The 20,765-nt window shown below is 39.8% G+C and overlaps 2 protein-coding genes across 3 annotated transcripts in view; one reads left to right on the forward strand and one right to left on the reverse strand.

The window, feature by feature from the left end:
- The first annotated feature begins 5,177 nt into the window (after positions 1 to 5,177).
- The window catches only part of FPR1 (formyl peptide receptor 1), a 92,304-nt gene continuing 76,716 nt past the window's right edge, over positions 5,178 to 20,765 (forward strand). For both annotated transcript variants that reach the window (XR_010115230.1, XM_063615645.1), the window contains exon 1: positions 5,178 to 5,360. The gene's annotated coding sequence lies outside the window, so the exon portion shown is untranslated. The remainder of the gene's footprint in view (positions 5,361 to 20,765) is intronic.
- On the reverse strand, positions 18,526 to 19,688 carry FPR3 (formyl peptide receptor 3). Its single transcript, XM_055238998.2, has one exon. It carries the CDS (start codon positions 19,686 to 19,688, stop codon positions 18,627 to 18,629), a length of 1,062 nt encoding a protein of 353 aa, XP_055094973.1. The 3' UTR covers positions 18,526 to 18,626.

Consider the following 20,765-nt stretch of genomic DNA (forward strand, 5'->3'; position numbering starts at 1 on the left):
TGCCTCCCAAAGTGCTGGGATTACAGGTGTGAGCCACCGTGCCCGGCCAAGTATTGTATTCTTGAAAATTGCTTAAGAGAATAGATTTTAAGTGTTCACACCACAAAAATATGGCAAGTATGTGAAGTAATACATATGTTAATTAGCTTGATTTAGCCATTCCACAGTATATACTTATTTCAAAACAACGTGTTGTACTGATAAATACATACAATTTTATTTGTTAGGTATAGGAAATGAATTAATTTTAAAAAGAAAAGTCTTTTTGTTTATGAGGACTTGCTTTTTATTACTTCTACTTTAAAACACATTTTTGTTTGAATTCATAGATGCTGATTTCTTAGAATGAGGCAGCTCCTGTAAAGGAAAAAAGTATATCTCATGTCCAGAAATTCATCTTTGTTGAGGATACCCTTGATGAGACATTATCAGAATTGAAGGACAAACAGATACTAAAAGTACTGGCCATTTTCTGAAAGCTGTTGAACATGACAAAGTTCCAAGTGAGGTGTTTATTTACTTCCCAGTAGATTTTTAGAAGTTTATAACAATATATGTAATCAAAGAGAAAAATGAATATAAGTACACTCTGGCTGGCAGGGATGTGGTTAGACTAGGAGACAGAATAAATGATCAAGAGTAGCCAATTAGGAAGGGAGATCTATCTCCACGTCATAGGGTCCTGAAAGGTGCTAATAATTAGACAATTGCCATATAAGTAGCAGGATCTAGAATTAAGTTGCAAAAATTTCTGTGGCAGTACTGACAACCATCACAAGAGAATTTTTAAAAGTTACAAGATTTACTTTGTCCAGAAGGAGAAAGCACATAAAATCCTTGATATCAGTAAATATTTCCTGGGCATCAAGTGTGAAGAAATGTCTTTGATGGATCTTCCTCTTCCTCTTCAGTTTTTGTGTGCCAGCATATGGACCCAGTGAATAGTAATCTTTAAGGAAATGTGGGAGATATAAAAGGCACAGCTAGGAAACTTAAAATCTCTTCTTTAGAAAAAGAACATAATAGTGCTTAAACAAGGGTTATTGTGCAGATTATTATGTTAATATATGTAAAATTTCTAGAATGATACATAGCACATAGTAAGAACTCTGTGTTTTTCTTTATGAGTATCATCATTTAATTTGTAGCACAATTTCCAAAATGCAATTCTGACCATAACTTAAGTATGTAAAAAAAAAAAAAAAAAGTGTAGTGGCTATCAAGTATGTTAAGGAAATGTGTACCCTTTGCTCCAAGACATGTTCCTGCTTTTCAAATGGGCATTTCTTCTCTTCAGCTTCTCCTGTCTTAATGAGCTATTTGCATTTCTTTGAACGCAGAATGGTATTTAATACATATACATATGTTGCCCCCTTCCAAGGAAGCCCCCATTTCTTCCACTTCTTCCTTTAGAACACACTACTAATCATGCTACCAGCTTGTCTACCTCTTCAGAACAATTATGGCCTTACCTAATTGTGCTCACATATTAGCTTGAGCATACTTCTTAGTCCTTGCTAATCCATAATACCATGCAATACATAGGCTTTCTGCAAAGGACTGTATTTGCTACTCTGTGCAAGATCAGAAACACTTGAAGGAAGGACTAACCTTTATTGTTTTTATTGTAATATGTATAATGAATTACATTAAATGCTCCTAAGGTGGGTTACAGATGGTTTTTAGGTAGTTTAAAGGTTTAAAAGACACTTTACATCGGGCAAATGAATGAAAGAATAAACAAGTGAATGAAGAATGCACAAAGAAAAGATAGTTTTTAATGTATTCCACTCACAAAGTGCAAACCAAAACTAGGCACAGAAAAATCTTCGTTTGTGAATCTTTGTGGTAAAAATAATGAGAATAATGTCTTACAAGTCTTATAGACTGAATTTTATTATATTAACTCCAGATTTAAAAGGATTATGTTATTATAGGGTTTGTCATCATTCAATGATGTGGCTCTTGACTTCACCTGGGAGGAGTGGAAGCTATTAGACCCTGTTCAGGAAGAACCTCTACCAGGATGTGATGTTGGAAAATTACAACAACCTAGTGTCATTGGGTAAAGACAACTTTCCTAAATATCTCACTGTAAGCCAATTAATTGCCTTTTTTTCTATTGCCACAATTTATGGGTACTCTGATATCCTCAATGATTTTGGACTTTGACTTTTAGAACTTTTTTTACTTTATAATCATACAGTGACTATATGTAATTTCACTTTCCAAATGAAAGGTTTCTGTTCTGCTGAGATGTATACTGTGCATTTCCCGAAACAGAACTTTTTCTCACAAGCTCTAATGCTGCTCAGATTATCTGTGATTATCTCTTGACAGGTTATCAAGCAACCAAGCCAGAAGCAATATTCCAGTTGGGAAAAGAAGAACAAGGAATAGTAGAGAGAGAATTCCCAAGTTGGTGCAGTCCAGGTGAGTGAAACCAATGCAATGGGAGTTAGTGGAACCAAAGTACTAGTTGGCCATTGATGGGTTGGCACCCTTGTTATTTTAATACATTTTCTCATAGTCTGTGAACCTTTAAGGGTGACTTACAGTATAAGTGAAAAGAGGTCTTCAATATGAACAATTTCTCCTCCTCTTACTATCTGTCATAGTCCACTTGTGCTGCTATAACAAAATACTTGAGACAGGGTAATTTACAAAGAATTGAAATTTATTTCTTACAGTTCTGCAGGCTGGGAAGTCCAAGATCAGGGTACCAGTATCTGGTATCTGCTGAGGGCCTTTTTGCAGCATCCTCACATGGCAGTAATAGAACAGCAAGTAAGGATGAATGTTGGGTTCTCATATGGCAGAAGAGCAAAAAGTAGCAAACCCACTCTCACAAGCCCTTTTTATCATGGCATTAATTTGCTCATGAGGTGGAGCCCTCGTGACCTAAACACCTCCCATTAGGCCCCACTTCCCTGTCACTGTTGCATTGAGGATTAACTTTCTAGCAGTCATCTGTTTTGGGGGACACATCAGACCATAGCACTATATTTCTATATACGACTCATAGGAGATGTGCCTCTTTTTCTCCGCCTGGTTGAGATTCTTGCCTATTTGGCCCTTGCCTTTTTGCTTAGTCACTTTTCTTTTGCAGCCTATTAGATACAACCACCCTTCACCTCCTACCAATATTTATAGACCTCTTTTATTATGCTTTCAAATATTCCCAGAATCTTTTCCAAGTTTGATGACACCTGTGTCCTTCAAGCCTATTATATATTTCTTTTACTGAATGTCTCAGACTTAGACGTGTATCTGCAGATCACTTTCTGAATTTTTCTTGTATATGAACTTGAGATTCCATCCCTCTCCATTTCATGATAATGGTAGAATTTATTGTTTTTTGTTTGTTTTTCTCTGGAACTAATGTGGCAAGCTTATGATTGGCATCAGAAAGATTCAACTGATTCTCCTGCCTCAGCCTCCCAAGTAGATGGGATTACAGGTGCCTGCCACCATGCCTGGCTAATTTTTGTATTTTTAGTAGAGATGAGGTTTCACCATGTTGGCCAGCCTGGCCTCAAACTCCTGACCCCAGGTGATCCACCTGCCTTGGCCCCCCAAAGTGCTGAGATTACAGGCGTGAGCCACCACATCGGGCCTAATATTTTCTATCTATAGATTTTTTTCCTGAGTTTTAGGTGTCCATGTCACTGCCAGTACTGTGGCAGTGCAGTTTCAACAGTAGAACTAGCAAGACCATGCTAGAAAAACTAGAAAAATGGAAAAAGTAAAATAAAATAGAGATCCCCACAACACACTTTTTGGCTCAGGTGGATTCATTTTCTCTGTTTTCTGGCCATTAAGACTGGTTTTTCTTAGTGTCCTTGCTCTTCACCTCAGCAGCGAAATTTCTGTTAGGTTTTGAAGGGAAGGCAAGGGTTAAAGAAAGACACGGAGTGGTGGCTCTATAGCAAATGCAGGCTTTATGTCCAGCATAAGACCTACAGAACTGGGGAAACAGCCTAATGCCAGTGCCCACCTTTTATAGGCTGGGGCAATTTATAGGCCTGGGTGGGAGGGGCCTGGGGGGACATGTTCCCAAGATGAGGCGGTTCCCGGGGAAAGTGGTGTTCCTTGCACTTTCTCCCAGCAGAATATGATAAGAGGCAGGATGTTTCTCACAGCCTGAACCCCCCATGGAATGTTTCACTTTGATCAGGGTTTGTGAAATGGTGGGAGGCTTCCAAAATGGTGCAGTTTGGACTGGCAATTTCCTAATTTGTCTTACCCTTAGGTCAAAAGCAGGAGATATAGACAGAAAAAAAATGAAGGAGCTTACTCTGTGCATTGCTTGGTTTTCAGCTCTATACTTTATTCTCCAATCTCTTTGCAATTATTCATTTTAAAAGTTCTCAAGTCGTTTTTATTAGTTTTTTTCAAAAGTTTTAACTCTAACCAGTGGGAGTGATAAACTAGGGGGCTTACTCAATCATGGCTGGCACCATACATTACATATATTTATTTTTAAGGGATAAAACATCCTTGTATTCCTGGGAACCTGATCTTGAAGTTCATTCTTTTCATATAATGCTAGATTTGATTGCTAATAATTTCTTCATGACTTTTACATCTATTTCACATGACCGTTCAGAATACACGTGATCTTTCTGAAGTACAACTAATACTCTCTTGGAATGGGTTGTGGTTGTCAGTGTCTGCTCCACAACCATTTTGGCCCAGTTCTTACCCCTCAAGGTCTCTCTCCACAATCCCACACCCAAATGTACCCAGGTGGCTCCCCCCTTACTACCTGAGCTCCTCCAGACCCAATTCTGGTTTCCTAAGACTTCCCTCAACAAACACATTCCCAGAATCCACCCTCTGCCTGCTCCCACTTCCTTGCTCCACTGCCTAGCCTTTGTTCAACAGATTCCAAAACTTTTTCCAATATGGCTGCGCCTTACCTGCTGCTTTAAGGGCCTATGGGGCAAAATAGGTGCAGCCGTCTTCTGCTTAGGTCTTGTCTGTGATTGGCTTAGGGGCTGTTGCTAGATTTGAAGTAGACAGGTGAGAACGCTGAATGTTGTTCCCGAGAATGCACAACGCTGCTGGTAGCAGCTGGGGAGGTGGTGAAAAGGATGGTAGAAGATCAGCTGCATTGCCTCTTTCCTTTCTAGCACGATGGAATTTAGTCGCCGGAAAATGGCCATCTAGCTGTCTGTAAGAAGCATCTTCCAAGCCTGCTGCTTCCATATGCACGCTTGGTTTCAAAGTCTGTAGACATCTTGTGTACCGCGAAGGTGCTACTGAGTCTGCACAAGAGCATGGCTACGGCAATGAGTGAAGAGGCTACGGAAACCTGCTAGTCCTCAAGCGAATGTTTGTGTGACTCCAGCTGTAGGGTGAGTTTCCCGGCGCTGTTGGGGTCCTTGACCGGATGCGACCAGCATGGGGTACTTGTGGAGGTTTGCGGTGTAAGAAGGCTTCGGGGAATGGTCAGTGGAATCTGAGGCTGGGGGTTAGCCACTGAGGGCTTCTGTGGTCCGGATTGGAGCGTCCTCAGCGTCGAGTGGAAGTCGGTGTCTGGGGAACCAGGAAAAGCGAGCAAGCGATGTGGAGTTGGGGGCCATTATGGCTATCAGTGATGGCAGGGGCCGGGGAAGGAGGTACTTCATTGTTTCAGATGCCAGGGATTTGGATGCTGTACTAAGTACCCAACGATATTTCCCAACATTTCATACTGAAACCTTTCAAGTACACTGAAGGAATAGCAACATGGTGGTCACCTGTGTACCCATCACCTAGATTCAGCAATTATTAAAATTGTGTCATAAATACCTGGTACATGTGTATGGGTATGTGTGTGTAATTTCTTCTTATTATTATTATGTTTAATCATTAGAGAAAGAGTCTTGCTCTGTCACCCAGGCTGGAGTGCAGAGGGGTGATCATAGCTTACTGCAGCCTCAACCTCCTGGGCTCAAGTGATCCTCCTGTCTCGGCCTCCTGAGTAACTAGGACTAGAGGCATGCTCAACCACGCCTGGCTAACATAATTTATTTCTTGATGAATCCTTTGAAATAACATTTTAGTCCTGATTCTTTATGCCGATTTTGCTATTTACTGTCTGCATGACTTTGGGCAAGGTATTGAAATGCTGTAAGTTTTACTGTTAAGAAAAAATTATGGTATCTCCTTTGCAAATTTCTTTTGAAGATTATCGGAATGGTGTGCCTGAAATGCTAGCAAAGTGCCTGGTTTATAGTAGATAATTGAGAAATGGTCTTTTATTATTATTCAAATATGTACCTTTCTGTGGGAATTTTAATTATCTAATTAACTTTTCCTTTTCTGCTTTCATATAGTTCATTTTCCTATATGAATTTATCTTTGAGTACATATTTGAAAATTTCTGAGGCTTTTAAATAAGGATCTCCTTACAACAATTATTTATTACAAAAATTGTTACATGCTTGTAAATAAAAAACCAGGCAGTAATAGTAAAAGCATCTATAATTTACCATCTATACTAAACTCATCTTTAGTACTATGTTATTAAATTGAACTGCATAGTATGGATAATTCATTTTTTTAAATATATAAAGCAGGTCAGGTTAAATGCATATTTAAACTTTTAAATTAAATTTTAAATTCTATTTAATTTAATATAAATTTATATATATTTATGTTTATACTTATATATAAATATTTATATAATTATATAATAAATATAATAATTTAGTTTCTTTTTTTTTACCCTCTTATACTAGGGAGAATGGCTATTTTTAAAAATTTTTTTATTATACTTTAAGTTCTAGGGTACATGTGCACAACGAATAATTTAGTTTCTAATTAAACATTTAAATGCATATTTAACGATTGGCTCTTTTTGCTTAATAAAGGTAATGTTTGATTATATGCAAATGACAAAGTCTTTCATTTCTGTCCCATCTTCGCATCAATCGTGTATTTGCCTAATCATTCCAATACTTCCACCCTGCTAAAAATTTCTATCTAGAATTGTGTATGTGATTTCCTTGATTTGTAGAAATATGTACTAATATGTGGATACCTAAAGAACTCAATATTTAGATTTTTAAGTTTTATAAATAGTATTATAATACTTGTATTTGTTCTCTGTTGCTATGTAGAAATTACTACAAATTTAGCAGTGTAAAATAACACTCATGTTTTAGCTCATAGCTCTGTAGGTCAGGCATCTGAATGCGTTTGGCTGAATGTTCTGCATAGGATCTCAAGGCCAAAATTAAACCAAGGTGTCATCTGGGCTGGGCTTTTATCTGAAGACTGGGGAAGAAGCTGGCTCCAAGCTCAATCAGGTGGTTGGCATAAATCAGTTCCTTTGCACTTCTGTAATGAATGCAACTTAGTCATAGTACAATATTTTTCTATATATTTTGGGATATGGTTTGCTAATATTTTATTTAGGATTTTTATAGCTATACTTATAAATGAAAATGGCCTATAAATAATACTGTCACGTCACCATCATCTGAAAATAGATATTTATATTGACTCCAAAGTTTTTTGTGACCCTTTGCAATTATTGATCCCCTTTCCCCACCTCCTGTTCCCTGACAGCCACTCACCTCATTTCTGTTACTATAGTTATTTGTAATCTAGAACTTCATACATATAGAATTATATAAGAGATAGTTTTTTGTGTCTGACTTTGTGCACTTAGCATAATGCTTTTGAGATACATTCATGTTGTGAACAAATGTGAATTTGAAAGAGCCAATCTTTTGGGATGGATCCTGTGTGGTTACTTGGGCTTAAATTTAAAATAGAACCTACCAGCCATTTGCTGTCTAGAGGTTATACATGTACTCTGAGTCCCCTCAAAACTCACAGCTTTTAATTTTGGGGCTTGGAAACCAACCAATCAGAGCTCACCTGAAGCAGCCAATCAGAGTTCACCTTCCCTGGCCAATCAGGGCTGAGCTGTATCAACCCAATCAGGACTGAGCTGTGTCAACCAATAAGAACTAAGTAAGTTTCACTCTTTCTTTGCATTAACATAGGTGATAGGGAACCTGGGCAGAAACTTTTGCTTTAAAACCGGAGCCTTCCCTCTGTTCCCTGGAACACACCTTCATTTTACAACAAAGATTGTGTTTCTGTAGTTTGCAACTGTTCACTGGAATAAAGTCTGTTTCCTCCACATTCCTTTTCAGATAATTTTTTTTTTTTTTTTTTTTTTTTTTTTTGAGACGGAGTTTCACTCTGTCACCCAGGCTGGGGTGCAGTGGCGCCCTCTAGGCTCACTGCAACCTCTTCCTCCCGGGTTCAGGCAATTCTCCTGCCTCCGCCTCCCAAGCAGCTGGGATTACAGGTGCACGCCACCACGCCCAGATAATTTTTGTATTTTTAGTAGAGACTGGTTTTCACCATGTTGCCTATGCTGGTCTTGAACTCCTGACCTCAGGTGATCCACCCGCCTCAGCCTCCCAAAGTGCTGGTATTACAGGCGTGAGCTACCGCACCGAGCCCTTTTCAGAGAACTTTTGTTCACAATGTTGTTGCATATATTAGCAATTCCTTAACTCTAACATTCCATCATACAGATATGCTATAGTGTATCCACAGTTGACAGACATCTGAGTTGCTTCCAGGTTTGGCTTTTATGAATAAAATCTCAATGAATGTTCATCTGAAAATGTTCGTGTGGAAACAACAACAGAACCAGTAATTCCATTAAAACGTGAGCAAAGGACATGAATAGACGTTTTTCAGAAGAAGACATAGAAATGACCAACAGGTACATTTAAAAAGCTAAACATCACAAATCGTCAGAGAAATGCAAATCAAAACCACAATGAGATATTATCTTACTCCCGTCAGAATATCTATTTCAAAAAGTGTAAAACATAAGTACAATTTATTTGAACGGTAAGATTTTATGATGATTTCACACTGTTTTTACCGCCTTAAGATTTAATGAATTGTCTGACAATAAAGTCAAAAAAACCTTATTATACTAGTCAGATACTCCAGAAATACTACATACAGAGATTTTTGAAGAGTAGAAATTAAATGACTTGGCTTCATTTTGGTTTCACTGTAAATTTCCACATGATGGGTAATCATTAGAAACTAAGGTTTTTATTATTGTTTTCAAGAACTAGGTATTTTTTTCTTCCATTTATTGCCGTGACATCAATGTGAGAAAAACTTTTTAAAACCACTAATGTGTAAAGTGTGTGTCACTTTAAAATTGCATGATGCAAACATTACTTAAGATATTGATTTCAAGGTCGGGTGCAGTGGCTCACGCCTGTAATCCCAGCACTTTGGGAGGCCAAGGCAGGTGGATCACCTGAGGTCAGTAGTTCAAGACCAGCCTGACCAACATGGTGAAACCCCATCTCTACTAAAAATACAAAAATTAGCTCGGTGTGGTAGCGGGCATCTGTGATTCAAGCTACGCAAGAGGCTGAGACAGGAGAATTGCTTGAACCAGGGAGGTGGAGGTTGCAGTGAGCCGAGATCATGCCATTGCACTCCAGCCTGGGGAACAGAGCAAGACTCTGTCTCAAAAAAAAAAGATACTAATTTCAGTTATGTCTGGCCATGTCAATGAAAACACAACTTTTCTGAAATATTGGTTAAAATAAAAAATGAATTAATATTAATTTTAACTTCATAAAAATCATTTTATTCTTCAAGCACAATTTTTGTATTGAACAGATGTATTTAAAAGTAAACTAGTAAGTGATCCTTTTTTCCCTGTCTTTTGGAAGTGTTTCTTGTAAGACTGTTGTTACTTCTTTCTTAAATATTCAGTAGAATTCACAGGTGAAACAATGCAGGCCTGAAGTTTTTTTTTTGTTTTTAATGGGTATTGATTAGAAATTCAATTTCTTTACTAGGTATTGGACTATTTAGATTTTCTAATTCTTTTTATTACAGTTTCATATGTGTGCTTTTCAAGGAATTTGTCCATTTCATCTAAATTGTCAAATATAATGGTATAAAGTGATTTGTAATATCATTTTAGTGTGTTTAGTCTCTGTAATAATGTTCCTTTTTTCATTCCTAAGATTGGTCATTTGTATTTTCTCTTTTTTCTTGATTAGTATTGCTAGAAACTTATCCATTTTATTGATATCTTAACATAACTTTAATATTTCCTCTTCTATTGACCTCTATTTCATTTATTTCCACTTTTAAAAGGTACTTTCTTATATTTTCTTTAGATTTAATTTGATATTTTTCTAGCTTCTTGAAGTGTAAACTTAGATCATTGAGTTCACACACTTATTCTCTAATAAAAACACTTAAGGTAAAAATTCCCCTGTAAGGGAGGCTCAGGTTGGATGATTGCTTGAGGCCAGCAGTTCAAGAGCAGTCTGGACAACATAACAAGACCCCACCTCTACAAAAAATTTAAAAATTAGCCAGATGTGGTGGTGAGTGCCTATAATCTCAGCCATTCAGGAGGCTGAGGCAGGAAGATTGCTTGAGCCCAAGAGGTTGAAGCTGCAGTGAGCCGTGATTCTGCCACTTCACTGCAGCTTGAGTGACAGAGCAAGACCCTGTCTTAAAAAAAAAAATCCTATGCACACTGCCTTTAGCTTTAAATCACAAAATTTGAAATGTACTCCTCTTATCCTTCAGTTCAAAATATTTTCTAATCTTCATGAAGATTTATTTGGCCCATGGGTTATTTATATATATGTTGTTTAGTTTCCAAAGATTTAGGCATTTGCTAGTTATGTTATTATTGCTGGTTTTTAATTTGATAGATTATGGTCATGGAATATACTTAGTATAATTTAAAGCCTTAGATTTTTATTGAAACTTATTTTATAACCCAGCACTTGAAAAGAATTATATTGCACATTATGTGAAATATCCTACTCTTAGGTGCAAGAAATGGTTTATAAATGTCAGTTAGGTTACTTGATTGTGCTTTTTAATTCTCTGTATCTTGAGGCCAGGAGTTTGCCTGGGCAACATAGTGTGACCTTGTTTCTACAAAATAAATAAATAAATAAAAGGAGTGTGGCTGCACATGCCTCAGCTACTCCAGAGGCTGAGGTGGAAGATCGCTTGAGCCCAGGGTTTTAAGGCTGCAGTGAGCTATGATTGTGCCACTACTGCACTCCAGCCTGGGGGTGACAGAGCAAGACCCTGCCCCTACTCCATCCAGTACTATTTTTGCTAGCTACATAAGTGGCTAGAAAAAAAAATTTATTATGTGTTTTCGAAAAGCTAGAGGAGAGGATTTTGAATCTTCGCCACACAAAGAAATGATAAATGTTTTAGGTGATGGATATGCTAATTACCCTGATTTGACTATTATACACATTGTATACATGTATCAACATATCACTCTGTATCCCTTAAATATGTACAATTATGATGTGAACTAAAACTAAAAGAAAAAAATATATTGTACCCCTAACTGTTAATCTAAACCATCAGCCCTGACCACTTCCCAAGCCTGAGAGGCTACGTTATCTTAGGGACTCAGAAAAAAATATTCTGAGGAGGTTACGTTTAAGCTGAGATTAGAATTACATGAACTGGTCACATGAAAGTTCAAGAGGAAGAATATTTCAAGCAGGAGAACAGTTAGTACAAAGATTCTGAGACAAGAATGAATTTGGTATGTTTGAGAAATAAGGATATTACTAGTGTAATTACATCATAGTCGATGAAAGAAAAACTGTTGAGGAAGAACATCAGAAGGACAGGCAAAAGCCAGATAATATGAGGCTTTGGGAATCAGATAGCGGATTCAGATGTTTTTATTATTAGCATGATGGGAAGCTATTGGAGGGTGTTAATCAAGAGACGGGCATGATCATATTTATATTAGAAAAAAAAAACTGGCTGCTGTGTAAATAACTGATTGCTATAGAGCAAGAGTGAATGCAGAAAGATTAGGAAACTATCGTAGTGGTCTGGATGGTGATGGTTTGAAGTCAGGTGGTAGTGGACAGGAAAGAAACACACAGATTTGGTCCATGTTTTCGACAGAGTCAATGGGATATGGTGATGGATTAGATTAAAAGAATCAATAGGCCGGGTGCGGTGGCTCATGCCTGTAATCCTTGCACTTTGGGAGGCCAAGGCAGGCGGATCACTTGAGATCAGGAGTTTGAGACCAGCCTGGCCAATATGGTGAAACCCCATCTCTACTAAAAATACAAATATTAGCCAGGCAGGGTAGCATGCACCTTGTAACCCCAGCTACTTAGGAGGCCGAGGCAGGATAATTGCTTGAACCTGGGAGGTGGAGGTTGCAGTGAGCCAAGATGGCGCCACAGCACTCCGACCTGGACAACAGAGTGAGACTCCGTCTCATGAAAAATAAATAAATAAAATAAAGAATCAATAATTACTTATATTTGGGATTTAAGACATTTGGTAGAGTGTGATGACTTTTCCTAAATTTGGAAGAAATGTAGAAGATTTGGCAAGCAACTGTTTTAGGGGGAATCAAATTGGTGGTTTTACTTTGATAATGCCCCATAGGTTTTTAAGTGGAAATGCAGAGGAGGGAGGTAGATACCAGTCTGGAGTCCTGAAGAGAAGCTGTGGATTATGATGGATTTTTAGGGGGAGTCATTTATGTACAGATGGGATTTCAAGTTATAGGAACACATTACCTAGGATGACTGCATTGATGCAAATAGATGAGGGGGGTCTAGAATTGAGTCCTCGGGTACACCAACATTTAAAAGTCAGAAAAGAGCCAGTCAAGGAGATTGAGAAAGATAAATCACTGAGGTAGGAAGAAAACCAAACAAATGTGATGTCACCAAGAGAATTATATATTTTAAAATAAAAGGGTGTGGACAACTGAGTCATATATGCTTACGGGCCTAAGATTCCCATCATTATCAGATAAGCATATATGACAGATTTACTCCATTGAATTCATAGGCAAGCACCAAATGTCTGAACCTGCAGTGCAGTAACACGGCAATGGATGTCACTGTTGTCCTTGATAAGAGTAGTCCCACTGCAGTAATCAGGACATGAACCCATTTAGAATGAGTTCTGGAGAAAATGTGAAATGAGGAAGTAGAGAAAGAAACTGGAAGTGACCCTTGAGTTTGCTGTCAAGGAGAGCAGAGAAATTGGTTGTAAAGTTCAGGAGGACATGTGTGATACAAAAGGTTTTTATGTTTTCAGTTAGTAGATTAGAGAACAGATGTATATGCTGATGGCAAAAACACAAAAAGAAAATTTGTTGATAAAGAAGACAGAAGGAGAGACCATTTTCATTTCTTCCACTCAATTTCTACTAATTTCTATTAGTTAATGCTTCATCTTTACTCTTTTTTTTTTTAAACACTAGAAGCATATGCTGTGTCAGTCAGTTTTCCACCAGATAAATAGGACTCAAAATGGATCACAGACCTAAATGTAAAAGACAAAATTATGAAACTCCTAGAAGATAACAGGAGAAAATCTAGATGACCTTGGGTTTGGCATCCTGTTGTTTTGACATTACAAATTGTTACTAAAACATCTGCGGGTGAGCTCCATTTGCACTGGCCTTGTGGGCAGTTGTTTCTCTTTTGAAGGTACCCCACTTGACCTCTGAGTGGCTGGTGGGGACAAGGAGTGATAGCAGCAAGGAACGCAGCAACCAAGGGGGCACTGGCCTCAGCAGCACTTGCTCTTGCAAATTGCCAAGGGGACTCCTGCAGTTGCCGTATCACAGGTTAGGCTTAGGTGACTTGATCCTTTCATCCTGGCTCTCCTTTATCAACACACTGAAGGCCAGCATTTTATCATCTTTTCTGACTTCACTATGAGGGAATTGCTGCTACCCAGGAGCCTGGTATCCTGTGGCTCTCATCAGTGAGATGTGTAGGAGATCGGTCAGGATGGTGGGAAAGGTTGTAAGATAAATTATAGGAAAAGGACGCAAACCTTCTCAGAAGGCCTGGGATTTGCATAGCTTCAGAACAGGATTTGGCCGAAGGCAGCTGAATTTTCTCAGAGTGGATAATAAGGAAGTGTAAAGGAATTGATCTAGATAAGTTAGTTTACTTAGGCCTCAGAACCTGGTCTTTAATCATCTGTGCACAGGACTGGTGTCTTGGGTTGTTGGGGGTGACAATGTTAATTACCCGCAAGATGTGTTGACTCCAGGCCTTTGTCATTAAATCTGTACTGAATAAATGCCCACAGTGCCAGCTTGTCGGGGCCATGGCTACTGACTCTTTACAGCTCCCTCCTCGGTGTCTGTGAGCTGCCCAGTCCCCTAGCCTGCTTTTTCACTGGATATCAGTATCAGAGTGCATTTGTTCATCCGTCATTCAGCCAGGTCGGACCCTGGCAGAGATGGGCGTAGAGTTTCACCATACTGGCCAGCTCACTCTGGCTGGAGAGCAGGACTTTGCAACTTATACCCAATACAGGCCAGACGACTACCAAGACCTCATGTAACAAGAGCAGCATATATAGCTCAAGGGACAACATGCCCTCAAGTAGTGGCCTGTCACCAGGGGCCTGATGAAGAAAGAGTGACTACTATTCATAGCGAAACATCCTCATTACAACGAAACCTGCCCTCCAGGAGCTGCAGAGGAGCCTGAAGGCTCAGAGAGCCGTCTATATTCACCAGAGTTTCTGGAGAGTCCCCAAGGCAACACCTGACAACAGCACTACCAAATTGCACAAAGCAGCAAAATCTAAAACCAGCAAGCAGTAGTGCTGTCCCAGACCGACCAGGCCTGACATAGGAAGTTAGTGAGCCATCCACATGGACATACATTGGGAAGTATTTCTTTGTGGTAACTGTCCCATAACTTAAAAAAAAAAAAAATCTCAGTTTCCTGAACCCACAATATATCTTAATGCAATGGGAATTAAGACTCCACAATGAAAACTCCTAAAGAGGAAAAGAAAAATGGAGAGGATGTAGCAGGCACTGTTCTACTGCAATTAACCAAGGCCAGTGGGAAGGAATAGTAAGAATCCCCTGCCTTGGCAGTGGAGCAAGTCTCTTAATTAGCCCATCTGGAAGTCCCGGCTCTCCTATCTAGATTTTGTCCTTGTGCCTTTTTATTTTCTTTCTTTTTCTTTCTTTTTTTTTTTTTTTTGAGATGGAATCTTTCTCTGTCTCCTAGGCTAGTGTGCAGTGGCACATTCTCAGCTCATTGCAACCTTCGCCTCCCAGGTTCAAACAATTCTACTTCCTCAGTCTTCCAAGTAGCTGGGATTATAGGTGCACACCACCATGCCCAGATAATTTTTGTATTTTTAGCAGAGACAGGGTTTCAACATGTTGGCCAGGCTGGTCTAGAACTCTTGACCTCAAATGATCCACTCACCTCAGCCTCCCAAAGTGCTGGGATTGCTGGAGTCAGCCATCATGCCAAGCCTTGTTCCTTATTTTCTATGGCTACACCTTGGTTGAGCATTTAATAATATACACCTCCTGGGAACTCTAAAGCATTTATAGGAGTCAAACGTGCAAATGAAATGCGCAAGCTGCTCTCCCTTGGAAACGCAAATAACTTTAGGAGAGACAGAAGGGAAAAGGAGAAGAAAATCAACTGAGTAAAGCAGTGGAGTGAGTGAGAACGTTGATAACAGGATTGCCTGATATTCATGTTGGGTGGTGTCTTTTGCCAGTGCATCAGGAAAGTATGTTCACAATACAGAATTGACAATTTCTGAGTGTTTATGTGCAGAAAGCAAGGTAAAAGGCTGAGTTACGAGTTATTTATTTACATATGAAGTCTTTAGACAATGGTTAACCAGAGTAGTTTACTTAAGCAGAAACTCAAAATCAGAAATGTTCACGAAAATGTAAGCCAGCTGGGAATTTACAAATACTGTGGACATGAGGATGGGAATTTACTAGACCTGACCTGATTCATATTATCAGGGCTGGAGATAATTTTGACTGGACATTAAGTGATATTATTGTTTATCAATGCTGTAAACATTTATTGAGTGCCTATCACATATCAGACACTATCTTATTTGCAGGGGATTGGGATCTGTCAGCAAACAATATAGAACAAAATACCTGCCCTCAGATAGCTTACATTCTCATTACTTGAGAGAAACATATCAAGTACCATACAGTTATTATACTGTTTCATGCCAATAAGTGAAACCACATTTGCAAAAATTTAGACAGTGAGAGAAATCTAACATGGCTGACTCCTTCCTGCCTCTAGCCTCAAAGGTTGTCTGTCTTTGTTCACTCCTGGGTGTAAGCTAAGATAACCAGGGGAAGAATTTAGTTTGTAGTTTAACATGGAAGCAAGGATGATAGTAGGCCTTCCCTAACTAACACCCCCCTGGGTCTGAGACTGAAAAATAATGAAAGGCCCTAAGATTAGGATTATTCAAGGAGTCTGAATTCTGCTAAAATGTAGGATTATTGTTTCTATAATCCTTTATTGCCAGATGTCATGTGGCCAGAGACACCTGGGCAGTAAAGACCAAGATTTGTGACTTCCCCAATCACTTCTATAGGTAACACCTCTATTGTAGAACCTAGGATTAGTCTTTTGAGATGTTTTTCAGACTTGCATTCTAGCAACTGACTGACCCCACCAGGGCTCATGACTCCTGACTCAAGTGGTCCTGTGACCCCCTCACTCCAAGGCAGACTCAGTGCATGAAGACCACTTTCCACTCTCCTATGATTGCCTTCCCAACCAGTCAGCAGCACCCATTCCCTAGTCCCCTGCCCACTAAACTATCTTTGAAAAACCATAACCTCTCAGCCTTCAGGGAAACTGATTTGACTGATAACTCCAGTTCATCCATGTCGCCAGCATCATGTTAATTAAACTCTTTCTTTACGGCAATACCACAGTCTCAGTAAACTGGTTTTGTCTATGCAGCAGGCAGGAAGAGCCCACTGGGTGATTACATAAGTTTGGTAATTGGGATGAAATGGCCAAATTCCTTGAATTTGAAAATCACAGCTTACCAAAAGTGAACAATGTGAAAAAGAAAACTGCCAGGTCTAATAATTGTTAGAGAAATTGAACCTATATTTAAAAGCCTTCCCAAAAAGCAAACCCAAGATCCAGTTGGCTTCACTAGCAAATTTTTCTAAATGTTTAACAAAGATATAATACCCGAGGATAGAATCAGAAAATCACTTCCAAACTCCTTTCAGGAAAACATAAGTTTTATGTAAAAGCTAACAAGGACAGTAGAGAAAAGTGAAATAACAGAGCCATCTCTACATAAACATAAATACAGAAATTCTAAACAAATCTGTGAGACAGATTATAAATGTTCAAAAACCATCATGAGCAAGCGTGGTTTATTTCAGAAATGCAAGGGTAGCTTAACACTGAAAACTTAATCTAATTTATAATGATGTAAATGAAAGAATAAAAATAATATGATCATGTTAATATTTACAGAAACTGCATTTAATAAAATTCAACATTCATTCATGATTTAAACAATAAAAGAAAACTCTTAACAAATAAGAATAGAAGAAACCTTCAACAGTCTGACTTTAAAAAGAGAAAGCCCCAGAAAACCTATGGCAAACATTTTACTTAATGGTAAGATAAAGCTTTTTCTTAAAAAACACTATCTCATCTAAGCCTTACAAATCTCCCCACTTTGTCTCTTCTCTTGTACTCTTTTCCCACTTCCACTATATCCTCAGCCAGGATATAGGCTGAGGTCCAGACATGAAAAAATAACACCCACAGTGGCCTCATTATCTACTTCTTACCCTCAAATTAGGGGCCACGGAAGTATTTTCCCTGAGGAAATACTTGAGCCACTCATCCTGGAATGACTCAGTGTCACCAAGGTTAAATGAAGTTAGGACTGGGATTAGGGTATCTGGTATTAAGATGTGTGTTGGTTTTGGCCCATGATTTCTGCTTCAGAACTCCCATAGCCCTTGCTACAGTCCTTTGTTGTAATGTTGGGTGTGTTAAGCCTCAGGAAACAGAATCTCTCTCCTTTCCTTTCATCTACCCCAAAGCAGGACTCTAATCTTCCCTCACCTTTCTAATTGTGGGTCTTCAGACCCTCCCCAGAAAGGGTCCCATCCTATATACTGGAGGAAAGAATGCTGACATCATGAAGCTTCCATAAAAACCCAAGAGGACTGGATTTGGAGAGCTTCATGAGAGGTGAACACACGGAGGTTGCCGGAGGGTGATGCACTCAGGGAGGACATGGAACCCTGTACCTTGCCCTATGTGTCTCTTCATCTGTATCCTTTATAGTATCTTTTATAATAAACCTTGATTTTATAATAAACCAGCAAGCTGAAATAAATGTTTCTCTGAGTTCCATGAGCCACTCTACCCCCAAAGAGGGGGTAGTGGGAACCCTGATTGAAGCTGGTTGGTCCGAAGTTTCAGAAGCCTGGATTTGTGACTTGTGTCTCAACTGGAGGAGCAGACTTGGGGAATGAGCCTTTAAACCTGTGGGATCTGACAGTAGCTCCAGGTAGATAGTGTTGGAATTTAATTGTAGGACACCCAGCTGGTGTCTATTGCTTGGTTGTGGGGAAAACCCGCTACACATTTGGTACAGACTTCTTTTATGTTGATGATTGTGGTGGTGGTGGTGGTGGTGGTGGTGGTATGAAAGAGGAAGAAAAACACTGTCAGAATTTTTTTTTCTGCTTAAGGCAGGGTAGAAAGAGACAGAGCCCAAAAATATCCCCGACCTCACATTGCTTGTAACTCCGTCTCCTCAGGAGGTGAAGCAGAATTGGTGTCTGTGTTGCTGGTCTGGGCTGAGTCAGGGACCTCAGTCAGGGCCCTCTCCAAACTAGTGGGCAAGGAGCGAATCAGTCTTTCTTGGAAGTTACGACCCATAAAGACGTAGAGAATTGGGTTGAGGCAGCTGTTAAAAAAGGCCAAGGAGCTTGTTGGGTGAACCAGGACAAGAATGATTTTGTATTTGCCATTTAACAACATCTCTTTGAGCCAGACTGCCATTAGAATGCCAATTAGTTCATAAGGGAACCAACAGATGAAGAAAGAAGCCACCACAGCAGCAAAGACACGTAAGGGATGGCTGGATTTAATCATGCGCTTTCTGTGAATTTTGGCAGTGATGATCCCATAGCAGACTGTGATGATGGACATAGGCATGCTGAAGCCAATAATGAAGTTGAGGGTCAGAAAGACCTTGGCCATGGTAATGAACATGTTCAACCTCTCTACAACAGTGTCACCCCAGAGTGGAAAGTTTAAAATACAGTATGTGTCCCCGTTCTCAGTACTTATTGTAGTCCAGAAGATGAAATTTGGTAAGGTAAGGACTATGGCGAGAATCCAGAGTCCCATGATCACCCTCTTGGCCAGACTCATGGTGCGATGCTTCTGGGCCCAGGCTGGATGCAGGACACAAATACAGCGGTCCAGAGCAATGATGGTGATCAGGTAGACACTGACAAACAGGTTGATGTCTATCATGCCATGAACTAACTTACATAGGAATGAGCCAAAAGGCCATTTTTCTCTCATGGCGACTGAGACCATTCGGAATGGTAGGACGGCACTGAAAGAGAAGTCAGCTAGGGCCAGGTTCAGGTAACAGATGGTGCTTACTGTGCGTGTCATCCGGAATCCGGCCACCCAGATCACAAGCCCGTTGCCCAGGACCCCGAAGACAAAGGTGACTCCGTGGACTAGCAATGAGAAGATCCACAGAACGGTGTGGCCAGCAGGCTCAGGGAGCACCTCCTTAGATTCATTCAGAGGAACGGAGAAGTCGGTTTCCATCTTCCCACACCTGAAACATTTCAGCAATGGCCATTTCTCAGCTGTGGCACCATCTTACAATACAACTATTGATTAACTTCCACTATAGCTCCTCCTCTTACCAGGAGACCCACCCCAGTGAGCCTTGTGAATGGTTATAACGTAAAATTGGCACTCTCTCGGAGTTCCTTTGGGAAAGGATAGTTCTGTATATTCTCATCATTATTAATATGCATTCCACCTATCAAGCTGATTACCAAGAAGATTAAAGGGCTCTGTCCACCAGTAGAAATACTGAACTGAGAGTGTATGGACAATGGAAAATTGAGCATAGGCAGCTTCAGCGTCGTGAGGAAGGCACAAGACTCAGAGTCAGAAGGTTCACATCTGTGGCCTCCATCACTCAATGCAAACATGCTGGCAAGCTCTGCAACTTCTTTTGGCCCCATGCTCTCCCAGTCTCCCAGCTCCTGTCCCTCCCACTGTGAGGACCCTTGACCTATTTTTTAGTTGATATTTAATTTGAAGTTTTAGGGTTTGGGTTGAGTTAGCTGAAGAGGATTTTGAACCATTACTTGTAATATGTAGACCTATATTACGTGCTATAGGCCAGGCGTGGTGACTCATGCCTGTAACCCCAGCACTTTAGGAGGTTGAGGAGAGTGGATCACTTGAGGTCAAGAGTTGGAGACTGGCCTGGCCAACATGGTGAAACTCCGTCTCTACTAAAAATGCAAAAATTAGCCAGGTGTGGTGGCAAGAGCCTGTAACTCCAGCTACTTAGGAGGCTGAGGCAGAAGAATTGCTTGAACCTGGGAGGCGGAGGTTGCAGTGAGCCAAGATCGTGCCACTGCTCTTCAGTCTGGGTGTCAGAGTGAGATTCCATTCCCCCCCCACACAAAAAAGAGCAGAAATACATTACATCCTATAGATTCTGTGCTAGATGAAGTCAACAAAGGGGGCCCTATATTTACTTCTCCCTTCTGCTTTTCATTGTCCCTTCTTGATATAAAGTTGCCTGTTTGGGATGCAGTGAATTAGCATTCATTGTATATCTTCAAGGTCCGTGGGATAAACAGAATGAGCATGAATATTTAG

Source organism: Symphalangus syndactylus, chromosome 13, assembly GCF_028878055.3.
Source record: "Symphalangus syndactylus isolate Jambi chromosome 13, NHGRI_mSymSyn1-v2.1_pri, whole genome shotgun sequence".
Classification (NCBI taxonomy): domain Eukaryota; kingdom Metazoa; phylum Chordata; class Mammalia; order Primates; family Hylobatidae; genus Symphalangus; species Symphalangus syndactylus.